This window comes from Pseudorasbora parva, chromosome 9 (genome assembly GCF_024679245.1).
Source record: "Pseudorasbora parva isolate DD20220531a chromosome 9, ASM2467924v1, whole genome shotgun sequence".
NCBI lineage: Eukaryota > Metazoa > Chordata > Actinopteri > Cypriniformes > Gobionidae > Pseudorasbora > Pseudorasbora parva.
In genome coordinates, this window is record NC_090180.1 from 4,389,071 (window position 1) to 4,401,235 (window position 12,165).

Here is a 12,165-nt window from a genome sequence, read left to right on the forward strand (position 1 = left end):
TGTCAACAAGAGGCTGCGCACCGGAAAACCACATTTCCCATGATCCTCTACTCACACAGGAAGTATTCGTAGACTCTTTAGAGTCCCCGTTCGGGAGGACAGTAAAAGCAGGTAAGTTAAAAACAAGCACCTTTTTTGGTGGTTTTGTCTGAGTGTGGTTAGTCAGTCATTGCATTTATAAGTACAGTTTGCTATTGTAAACGTTTCGGTCACTGATGATAATATGGAATCTAATGCGGAAGTGTTTCTGTTTGTTTTCATTGTGATGTGTAGAAGTACAAAAGTAAGGTGGTCACTGGTCACCTTCAAACTTCACATTTGACATTCAATATTGGTTTGTGTCTCCTCTCTGCACCAGCCCGCCATGCAGAGATGCAGGTTGGACCTTTCTGCACATGTATCATTATGATTCAGGTACGAAGGATGAGCAAAATCTCCAAACTGACCAAGTCAAAACCATGAACAAAAAAGCAAAATTTGGTTTTGATTCTGACCGACAGAGTCAGAACAAAAAATCCAAAAAGAATCATGGGTATGCCATAGCACACTGATTTATTTTATTGCAAGTTGAAGTTATAACAATTGTAAACATTTATATCTAAGAATAAAATATTGTTTTCATGTTGGACATAACTGGTCCTCGTCTCTTAGATCGACACAGAGCACTCAAGCTCAGAATGCAGAAGTGAAAGGCAGGGCAGCTGGAAAAGATGCTTATTCTCCTGGACCTGAGAGAAGCTCTGAATCTACACACGCTATGCAAAAACGAGCTCAGGAGGAGGACAAATCTAATCACACTGACAGTCATTCATCCCAGCAACATCTGATGAAGACATTGTCTGCTGAAGATGAAAAAGGGTAATTCTTTCTGTCAATTCAATGCAGTGCCTCTGCCTCTACATACAGTTAACCTTTTTACTAAAGTAAGAAATGACAGAAGTTAAAAATGAGTACTCCTAATTATAATTCTGCATGTCTACTGTCATGTGAAATTGAGGTTAAAGGGGTGGTTGCATCCGATTAAATTTTTGTAACTTTAGTTAGTGTGTAATGTCGCTGCTTGAGCATAAACAGTATCTGCAAAGTTACAGCGCTGAAAGTTCAATGCAAACGGAGATATTGTCTTTTAAAGTTACGGCAGTTTATTGCCTACAAAAATGGCCGGTTTGGACTACAACAAGCTTCTTCCTGGGTTGGTGACATCATAAACCAGGGCTATTTAAATCTTACCCTGGAGGGCCAATGCGGTGCTGAGTTTCGCTCCAACCCTGATCAAACACACCCACCTGTGATTTTCTAATGATCCTGAAGACATTGATTAGCATGTTCAGGTGTGCTTGATTAGGGTTGGAGCTAAACTCTGCACCGCATTGGCCCTCCAGGGTAAGATTTGAATAGCCCTGTCATAAACCCTTGCTAGTCTCTGCAGATGTGACTTCTGCCCGTAATGGGAAGGGGCGTGGCGTTTCCATGACAACCTGTGCTTGGCACTTCAGCCAATAAAAATACAGGAAACTACATTTGGCCATCTGACCAATCTAAGACCATTGCGTTTTTCAGAGGGATGGGCTTCATAGAAGCAGGAAGCAAACGAGCCGTTCAAAGGACAGTGGAGACAGCGGTGTGGAATAAAGGGAGAATAGAAGAAAAATACAAGATTTAAAAAAAGAAGTATTAAGACATGTTATACTGCGCTCCATATACACAACCAAGCCTAGAAAAAAACAACACAGAACCACCGCTTTAAGCAAGCTTGGTCATGTCAAGAAAACCGATAGAGCATTTGGGAATACATTTACATTTCAAATTTTACATTTCGACTTCAAGAAGAAAAACTCACTATCACTTTCAGTTTTGGTAAAATGCTTCTTTTAATAGTTAATAGCTAATCTTTGGTTAAATCATTTACATGGTTTTACTCAATGACAATTCACTAACATGTAAAATATACATTTTTAGACCTGGGTAAGTTTGCTTTGACAAAATCTAACTTGACACATGACCTGTTTAAAAAACAAAATCACTTTTCTCCTGCATCTCTGTCACATTTAGGAGAGATGTACAGTATAACCATAAATATATGTTTACGTGACAAATATGCACTTTTTTACTAGATTAAGGAAGTGTGAAGTCACTATGCACCGTTTTGCAGTGAATCTGTGTTTCTTAGTGAGGTGGACCTGTACAGAGGAGAAGAGGAAATACAACAAGAACTACAGGAGAAGCACCAGTCAAAGCCAGGTAGTTTTGAATGTTCAGTCCGAATTAAAATATTATGTGAGGTTGTTTTTGTCTGAGCAGAGGCGTCTTTATTCCCATCAGAGGCTGTTGGTGAGACCCAGAGCAGTGTGTCAGCTGCCGAGGATATTCAAACATACAGTGAGAGAGAATGGAAAGGCAAAACTAGTAAAAGTCAGCTTATCCGAAAGGTGAGCCTGCTTCTCTCACATATTACTCTGTTTATTAAAGGGTTAGTTCACCCTAAAATGAAATTTATATCATTAATGACTCACCCTAATGTCGTTCCTCACCCGTAAGACCTCCGTTCATCTTCAGACACAGTTTAAGATATTTTATATTTAGTCCGAGAGCGTATGCAATTGTATGCACACTATACTGTCCATGTCCAGAAAGGGAATAAAAACATCATCACAGTAGTCCATATGAGACATCAGTGGGTTAATTAGAGTCTCTTGAAGCATCGGAAATACATTTTGGTCCAAAAATAACCAAAACTACGACTTTATTCAGCATTGTCTTCTCATCTGCGTTTGTTTTCAATCCTCAAATAAAGATTCAAACGGTTATGAATCAGCGATCAGGAAGCAATACGCTGACTCATAACCGTTTGAATCTTTATTTGAGGATTGAAAACAAACGCAGAAGAGAATATAATGCTGAATAAAGTCGTAGTTTTTGTTATTTTTGGACCAAAATGTATTTTCGATGCTTCAAGAGATTCTAATGAACCCACTGATGTCTCATATGGACTACTCTGATGATGTTTTTATTCCCTTTCTGGACATGGACAGTATAGTGTGCATACACTTGCATACGCTCTCGGACTAAATATAAAATATCTTAAACTGTGTGTGAAAATGAACGGAGGACTTACGGGTGTGGAACGACATTAGGGCGAGTCATTAATGACTTTAATGGCATTTTTGGGTGAACTAACCCTTTAAATGAGCGTGCTCATATGCGGGTCTTTTAGGGTTATGAAGCAATAGCCAGTGAGTTCAATCTACGCAGAGTGAGAGGTGATAACTATTGTGCCCTGAGGGCAACGCTCTTCCAGGTGCTCAGCCAATCCAAAGAGCTCCCTGCCTGGTTACGTGACTCTGACATCATTAAGGTAATTTAGCTTTTTTGTGTTTGGACATTAGGCATCCTTATTGCATCCCTACTAATTCTGGACTTGTACAAACCAGAATGCCTCAATAATTTTTTTAACATATTAATATAGAATGTGTTAAATTAATTTGGTGCATTATGATTTTCTTGTTATAGTGGCCAAAAGAAATGGATTCTGATATGGATTTAATTAAGGATTGGCAGTTTCCATTTGAAAGCAGGAAGAATAAAGTACAGCATCTTGAACAATGTCTGGAACAACTGAAGAAAAAGGTTACTTTTGTTATTTTTGATCATTGCTTATGTATGAATATTTATATACATTACCATTTAAACGGTATATGTTAATGTTCACAAATATATACAAATAAAAAATACAGTATGAATAGTAATATTTTGAAATATTATTTATCAAAAGTACCTGTTTTCTATTTCAATATATTTTACAATATACAAAACATGTAATGGCAAAGCTGTATTTTGAGCATCATTACTCCAGTCATCAGTGTTACATGATCCTTAAGAAATCAGTCTAATATGACGATTTGATGCTCAAGACACATTTCTAATTATGCATTTTGTCAAGTCAACTTTGTGTAGCGCTTTTTACTATGCCAATTGTTTCAGAGTCGCTCTGGAGAAAACGGTGATGTTATCATCTCATTTCAATTGTCATATAGCGACAATGTGGGCAGATCAGTAATATAGTTGATAAAATTAACTCCATTTAGTTTAGTAATTCAATTTATTTGGATATTTAGTTGAAAATGTCGTGTCCCCAACTGAGCAAGCCAGACAGTGGCAAGGAACCAAAACCCCATCAGGGCATGATGGAGAAAAATAAACCTTGTACTTTTGTCTCAAAGCACATAACATTTGTACTGCTTAAAGCTCCACTGTGTGATATTTTCCCCCATCGAGCGGTGTAAAGGTCTCCAGGGAATATTAGTTTCTGTTCCTCTCAATTCTGATTTCGTTTTAACTCCTACGGTGGCCGATTTAGTCCAAGATTAACATGGCAATCCCCCTCTTCACATTCGACACAGTGCCATCGAGTGTAAAAACGCGAAAGGTGAAGCTTGAATTTACGGGTATGTCCCTCTTTGGCTACTGTACTTTCAAAATGGAGGGCCAACATGGCGACCGGCATTCGAACCCCTCACCCGTATGTATTTTCAATGGCATATTATAAACTTACGAGAATACTTTATTACTTGAAAGAAGTAAATATACATTAATGAGCACATATATTTTGGAAAGAACTAAGTGTTTTTAGCTAAGAATAAACTAAAAAATTTGCACAGTGTAGCTTTAATATTTTTGTGGAAACCAAGATACATTTTTCTTCAGGATTCTTTGATGAATATAAAGTTCAAAAGAACATTATAATACATGTAAATAATTTGTAACATTATACATGTCTTAAATGTAATTTTTGATAAGTAATTCTTTACTGACCCCAAACATAAGTGTACCTTTATTGCTTCGTCTTTAGTGGCAAGAGGCTGTGGAGTGTAAAAGTCTTGAAGAGAGGGAGCGCGTGTGCCAGCTGGTGTTCAGAGTTCATGATGAGGAGTATGAGCTTCTGGAAGCGCTGAAGTTCTTGATGCTGAGGACGGCCATTCAGCTGCACTCAGATATGGAGAAGGGCTCTGACGTGCCCGAGTTCTGCTGGCTCCTCTTTGCTCGAGACTCGTCCAAATGCCCCAAGACCTTCTTCACCAACCACCTCAGACATGTAGGCTTCAGCGGTGGGCTGGAACAGGTTAGCATGCTGTTAAATTCATTTGTAAATGAACTTTTCACTTTATTTAAAGGGTTATTTCAGCCATTAGCATATGGCTTTGTATCAGTAGAAACCCTGGAGTATATTCAAATGATCGTGCTCCCATCGTGAGTGTTTCAACTTCTCAAATTAATTCCTATGGATGTTAAACTTCCAAAGGCATGAACTGAAGACGCGCTGAGAATGTATGCCGCGATTACTTCAGCTCTCATCTCGAGAGCTCATTCAGCTCAGTCATCATGATGAATGTAATCTGACTCCTGCTGCGTTTGTGCCGTGACTCTCGCTCAGCTCACTCACATTATATTGAACACACACGGTCAGTTTTTAATTGTAGTGTCTGTTCTCTAACTGAACGGATTTTATGAAAATGAACGTGGTGGGAAAGTGAGCCAGTAGCGGCGGCTTTGGGAGTGGCCTCGTTGGGCAGCGAAGCAATGCATTCTGGGAGTTGTTGTCTTTCATCCTCATGAGACAAAAATATATTTTCTGCCTTTTCTCAGTATAGAAGGCACCAAATTCAAAAATTATTTCACATTTCTACTACATTAATGACCCAGTTTAAATACAGATTCTTCCCAGCACTGAAGTACCCCTTTAATTCAGGACCAGTCATATGAATGATAACTACTAGCGCCTGTTGTTATACTACTGTCATTTAAAGTTAGGGTAGGCAACTTCGGACAGGCTAGCAATAGCAAGCTAGCTTTAAAACCACAAAATAGATATAATAGATAATCACATTGTCTGATTTTTAAAGAATTTATTTGTGATTTACGGGGTAAAATAAGTATACGGTAATATACTGGAAAATAAGTATTTGTTCTCCATCTTTTTAAGTGGGAGAACTTGCACAATTAGTAGCTGACTAAATACTTGTTTGCCCCACTGTGTGTGTGTGTATATATATTATATTATATTATATTATATTATATTATATTATATTATATTATATTATATTATATTATATTATATTATATTATATTATATTATATTATATTATATTATATTATATTGTATAAAAAGAAAAAACTGCCTACCCTAGCTTTAATTCATAGCATTGTTTAAATGGTTGAAATGATCCCATTTTTCTGAAGGAACCTCTCGTGATGTAATATTGTTTAGGTGGAGATGTGTCTCCTGGGTCATTCCCTCCAACAGACGATCCGTGTCGTTCGGCTCTACAAGTGTGACTCTGAAGAGTTCATCACATACTACCCGATCGACCACCGGGAGGACTGGCCCTCTCTCTGCTTGCTTACAGAAGATGACAGACACTACAATGCACTCGGGCCCAAAAAGTCCTCCAAATTTGATGAGCATGGTAGACCAAAGTGGAATCAACCCTCAGATGGACAATCAAACATTACACGTCTTTAAAGAGTTTATGGCAATCGCACACGATCTACAGACCTCAGGAGTTACTCTACAATCCTTCGCGTTTTACACCATGCTGTTCTTTTTGCATTTGTGGTTTGGGATCCTTTTTCCTTTGTGTTAATTCTGATAGATGTAAAGATTTGTTATCCTTCTTCTGCTACCGATGCCATTTGAAATATAAGGATAAAATATGCATTTCTAAATAATGTCTTTGCAGTGGTTTTGAGACATCGCTGCACCTTCAGCTGGGATTTTTAATGATTTTTATTAGTTTACAAAGTTAATTATTGCTTTGCATATTACAATAAAAATTGAACCACAAATATAGAATTGTTCGTTTCTAGATTTTAAGGTATTACATTTAGCTAGCTTAGTGTCCCATTTGTTTTAAGATCTGACCGTTTATTACTTTACAGAGCAATGTTTATAGTGTGGGCAGGAAATGAGAAACGGCCATAGCGCAATAATTTTAAGCATTATAACCGTTCACCTCCATCTCAAAATAATTGTTCCCTGAAACTTTTATGAAATGTCATGATGAAAGAGTAAAGAAATGCTAGAAGAGATGACGCTCTTCTAAAGTTTGTGAATGTAGGAGTATTTTCTGCTTTCAGCTTTTGAGGGCATAATGGCTAAAAGCAGCGGCAATGGTTAACATTACATTGTGCCAGAAAAAATGAGAGAATCTTTAAAATATGTTGGAGCATGTTTTGCTAGCACCATCATATGTTTTGACTGGCAAACTGCGCTTGGAAAAATAAATGGCGATAGCTTTCAAATCTGTCCTGTGCAATCAACCAGTGCAGTGCAGAAGAAGCCGGTTCACCCTTTATGTTAACTTTATGGTACGCAGTTGCCATATTTCAACAATTCATTTTTACTAATTTCCTTGTTATTCAAGGAAAAAATACAATATATTTCACTATAGTAATTACTAATTACTAGTGTTTATTGTAGTATATTTTTTTATTTTCTGAAAATGAATACAGCAATGTTTTATGGAAAGGGAAATGGGAAGAATGCAGAGTTCGCTGCTTCATGCGATGAGAGTGAGGATGGGTTTTGAAGATTAGTTTATTTTTGGTTTCCGTGAGTTCCAAGTATGTAAATCTATCAATTTCTAAAAGAAATGTGCATAAATAAAAAAGAAAAGAAAATCATCACTCAGACCTCAAACACATAAAATATTAACCTTTATTTCTTGAGTAAAGAAAATGCTGTACTTATTTAAATCAGTTCTTTATTTACCCTTAAAGATCACTGATTACATTCAGCTCTGAAGTGTGTGTGTGTGTGTGTGTGCGTGCGTGCGTGCGTGCGTGTTTGTGTGGGCATGTTTTTGTGACATATGAGGACACAAATGTGTATAATGACATGGGTATGACACAGGTATTACAGGAGAGGGTGAAATATGAGGACATTACCCATGGCCCCACTTTTCAAAAGGCTTATAAATCATACAGGATGAGTTTTTTTTTTTTTTAGAAAGTAAAAATGCAGAATGTTTCCTTTGATGGGTAGGTTTAGTGTGTGTGTGCGCGCGTGTGTGTGTGTGTGCGTGCGTGTGTATGTGTGTGTGTGATGGGTAGGTTTAGGGGCAGGGGCAGTGTAAGGGGTTAGAAAATACAGTTTGTACAGTATAAAAACCATTACACCTATGGAGAGTCCCTGTATGTCACAAAAACAAACGTGTGTGTGTGTGTGTGCGCGCCAGGGGAGGGGCGGAGCTATGAGGATTGAGCTGTGAGGATTTGCTTGACTGTCCACTTTTAATGCTTATATTTCTATAATCCTGACAGACGTAAAGGATGACCAATAGCATTGCTTTAAGTCATTTATTCTACATTAGTATCCGCTCGAAAACAAATAAATGACTCTTCTTAAAAAGGCTCTTTAGCGTCCTGCACGTGTGTCCTTTTAACACCGACTTATACTGATCATTTACTGATGGTCTAATTAAACATTGAGATGATACTAAAACAATTTAGACAAATATGATTTATAAGTTGTATATAAAATATCAACTAATAACTTATCAAACATCTACTATTGATCTGTTTTAATTTATTTCATGATTTACATTTTTTTTAAGATGTAAGATTTTTTTTGAAGAAAATTCTAAACATACCATTTATTAATGTTATAATATCTTGTATAATGTCTTGTAAATTATTAGTTCATCATTAACTAATAATTAATAAATGACATAAATGAACAAAACATAAAATGTAAGCATACAACTTATTAATAATTTATGAACAGTCATGTTTTGTAAATTCTTCATTTATCATGAACTAATCATTTATAAATGACTTATAACTGAATTAACAAAATATTTATAAATTGTAAGCTTATTAATCACTTATGAAGGTATAGTCATGTTTGTAAATGATTGGTTATAAATTAACTAATTACTTATAAGTGACTTAATAACTGAACGTTATTGACAGCGACAAAATTAGGGGCTGAATTTGAAATCGCATATTAACATACTACTCATACTCTTTAATATAAATATAAGGCAGGAATATTAAGAGTAGTATGCTAATTCAGAGTACACCCCTGCCATAGCTACGTTTCCCTAAGTACCCCGCAAAAATCTGTTTTGATTGGTATGATTGAAGCTATTTTATGTATTAAAATATTTCATTGTTAGAACATAATGCATACTGTATTGATAATTCTTTATTAATTTAAATATTTCACAATAAATAAGTCACCCTTTAGCCCCCTTGGAGGTTTGGTGAGGCCCTTAGTGAGCCTCAGTCCCCATAGTTGAGAAATTAATTAGTGTACTATTCAAAATATGTAAAGGGATCATAACACACACACATATTCTGCCAGTCTCATGTTAATCTTGATTATCTATAGAGTAATGTTGATCCTTCATATCTCACAAGAGTCTTTAGTTTTATCATATTAATAATTATAAAAGACAGATACACTGAACCGAAACACACACACACACACACACACACACACACACACACACACACACACACACACACACACACACACACACACACACACACACACACACACACACACACACACACACACACACTGCCCCTGCCCCTAAACCTACCAAACACACACACACACACACACTGCCCCTGCCCAACACACACACACACACACACACACACACACACACACACACTGCCCCTGCCCCTAAATCTACCAAACACACACACACACTGCCCCTGCTCAACACACACACACACACACACACACACACACACACACACACTTGCCCCTGCCCAACACACACACACACACACACACCGCCCCTGCCCAACACACACACACACACACACACACTGCCCCTGCCCCTAAACCTACCCATCACAGGAAACATTCTGCATTTTTACTTTCTCAACAACAACAACAACAACAAAAAACTCATCCTGTATGATTTATAAGCCTTTTGAAAAGTGGGGACATGGGTAATGTTATACACAAATTTTACATACACAAATGTATATTTGTTAAAGTTTCTCCATGTTTTGAGGCTTTTAAAAACGACTTCCAAATATTACTTAAATCCTTAAAACAACTAAAAATGAGAAGTGCCTTAAACCTCTCTAAATTACTGGCAATATGGATTAGCCCCTCCTGAAATCTAATTTACTCTTATAATTTTACTTTCATGTTCGTTAGGTTTTTATTTATTTATTTTATTTTATTTTTCATTCATTTTTTTGGTGTTTTGTTAGTATTATTTTGTTTACAATATGCTGCTTGGTTGTATTGTTAATGTCTATCATTGATAATGTTAATGCCAATTTATGATTTGAAATGATTCAATAATTTTTTTTATAAAAAGACTTGCCAGCTCCGCAGCCCCACCTGCCGGCCGACCGATTAAGATGTTCATCTTCCACTGAGATTATTCAACGTCACAAAAATTGTGCCTTATGTCTTTGTCTCAATTTGATATGTATTTATTTGGCTATCATTTCAGGTCAAATGAAGGTGTAGATCTACACGCAGGTAAGATATAAAGACAGCCGTTATTATTGTCATCCTTGCGCAGAGCTCAGTCCTCTCATGGCGAGCCGTTATCTGAGAATGAACTCGATTTGGACACTGTTGCTAAGCTGTATATTTCTGTGTGTGTACGCAGCAGGTGACGTTTAGAAGAGGAGTGGCCTTTATGCAGCAACCCACGTGTTGTTAAGGAAGGATGATGATTTAAGTACAGTTAACGGAGGGGCCATCTATAGCACACTCCATGTATATGGCTTTATACTCGTGCCGCACTTAATCGCCGCGTCCGATTATATGTATTTTTTTTTCCTCTCCACTGATGGGTGAACAATGGAGAAGCAGTCAGCAGAAATTTCTGGTGACCCTCCTATTTTCCCATGCACCGGATCATTGTTTATGATGCTGTTGTTGTGTAGGAGGGCAGGGACGGACCTGATCTCGGTGTATTTCTGCTAGAAAACACTCCGAACTCGACCGGCGGTGACCGGCCTCTCATCCTCCCAGATTCGAGCAGCTGATTTGGGCGCTCTCCTCCCGGCGAACATGGTGAAATTCCCGGCGCTCACGCACTACTTGCCTCTCATCCGATTCTTGGTGCCGCTGGCCATAACCAACATAGCCATCGACCTCGGCGAACAGGCAAGTGTGAATGAATTATGCGTTAAAATCAGCGCGTCGTGGCGTAAGATTGGTTGTGTGTGTATCCTTGGACACTGCAGCAATGGCATCCCTCAGGTCTGTTTATCAGTGGCTCGCGTAAAGGCTATAGGATGTGATAATGTCATTTATAGGCTTATCATTTATTTATTTCGTAAGGAAACGGGCAAACAGCGGCCCTTCGTTTAGGCTATATGGATGACACCATCACGAACAACATCAGCTGTGCTCGTCAACAGCTGGCCATCCAATAACCTGTGTGTGTCACACACACACCGAACAATGCGAAAGCAATCTGACAGAGATGAATGTGCACTTTTGGATGGGCTGATTTTGTTTTCACCTTTGCGTGAACTGGCCTTGTTTTTGTCAACCATTAACGCATGAATGTGCGGCTTACAGTTTTATTTTTATTTTTTTATCACTGTCATTCCATGTTTAAATGGGTTGGCTACAAAAAACCCTTGGCTGATTAAATATTTATTCATGTAATTCACATCTCATTTTGATGATCTTATGTTTCTTCCTCGCGGTTTATTAAATCATTTATGGGTAATGGAACATCTTTTTATTATCATGAGTTCCTTAGATTAAAAAAAAAAATCTTGTTCACTGTTTGTATATATATATATATATATATATATATATATATATATATATATATATATATATATATATATATATATATAACTTATTGCACAATATTTTTATTTAAAGGGATAACAATTATAGACAGACTGATAGGGTAACTGGTGTGACCACTGAAAAAAATGACTTTGTGGTATGGTAAAATCTATTACATTAATTCATGTAATTATTACATTGTAAAATCAAGTATCTTAAGTAAAATGTACACAGGCTATTCATTGTGACCTATATCTTTTAAAATATTCAACTTTTATCAGTTCTTTGATTATTGGGTTTACAAATAATTGTTTGGATTTTTACACTTCTAACACAACTATTATTGTGTGTAAAAGCAGAAATAAAACCACAAA

The 12,165-nt window shown here is 37.0% G+C and overlaps 3 protein-coding genes across 6 annotated transcripts in view; 2 read left to right on the plus strand and 1 right to left on the minus strand.

Annotated features, from left to right (window-relative positions):
• Window positions 1-6,843, plus strand: otulinb (OTU deubiquitinase with linear linkage specificity b). Of its 3 annotated transcripts, none has more exons than XM_067453539.1 (9): window positions 1-111; window positions 359-532; window positions 652-858; window positions 2,153-2,241; window positions 2,323-2,429; window positions 3,215-3,355; window positions 3,511-3,627; window positions 4,850-5,119; window positions 6,266-6,843. In XM_067453539.1, exons 2-9 carry the CDS (start codon window positions 396-398, stop codon window positions 6,518-6,520), a joined length of 1,323 nt encoding a protein of 440 aa, XP_067309640.1. In that variant the 5' UTR covers window positions 1-111; window positions 359-395; the 3' UTR covers window positions 6,521-6,843. The 3 variants fall into 3 exon arrangements, with proteins under 3 accessions (XP_067309640.1, XP_067309641.1, XP_067309642.1); XM_067453540.1 differs by having other exon boundaries at window positions 2,171-2,241; XM_067453541.1 differs by having other exon boundaries at window positions 15-111; window positions 359-414.
• The window catches only part of si:dkey-154p10.3 (PX domain-containing protein 1), a 450,183-nt gene that overhangs the window by 286,227 nt on the left and 151,791 nt on the right, over window positions 1-12,165 (minus strand). The window lies entirely within an intron of this gene.
• Window positions 10,369-12,165, plus strand: part of ankhb (ANKH inorganic pyrophosphate transport regulator b) — a 28,437-nt gene continuing 26,640 nt past the window's right edge. The window contains exons 1-2 of one of the 2 annotated variants that reach the window (XM_067453542.1): window positions 10,369-10,513; window positions 10,647-11,149. In XM_067453542.1, the coding sequence (XP_067309643.1) occupies window positions 11,054-11,149 (96 nt within the window). In that variant the 5' untranslated portion in view covers window positions 10,369-10,513; window positions 10,647-11,053. Of the gene's footprint in view, window positions 11,150-12,165 lie in introns of both variants that reach the window. The other variant, XM_067453544.1, reaches the window with a different exon arrangement.

Excerpts from the sequence above, each read along its gene's own strand:
- otulinb (XM_067453539.1), top strand. The coding sequence starts at position 396 with ATGTATCATTATGATTCAGGTACGAAGGATGAGCAAAATCTCCAAACT. Across the intron at positions 2,430-3,214 it reads AAAGTCAGCTTATCCGAAAG|GGTTATGAAGCAATAGCCAG; the intron begins GTGAGCCTGCTT and ends CGGGTCTTTTAG. Across the intron at positions 3,356-3,510 it reads GTGACTCTGACATCATTAAG|TGGCCAAAAGAAATGGATTC; the intron begins GTAATTTAGCTT and ends TTCTTGTTATAG.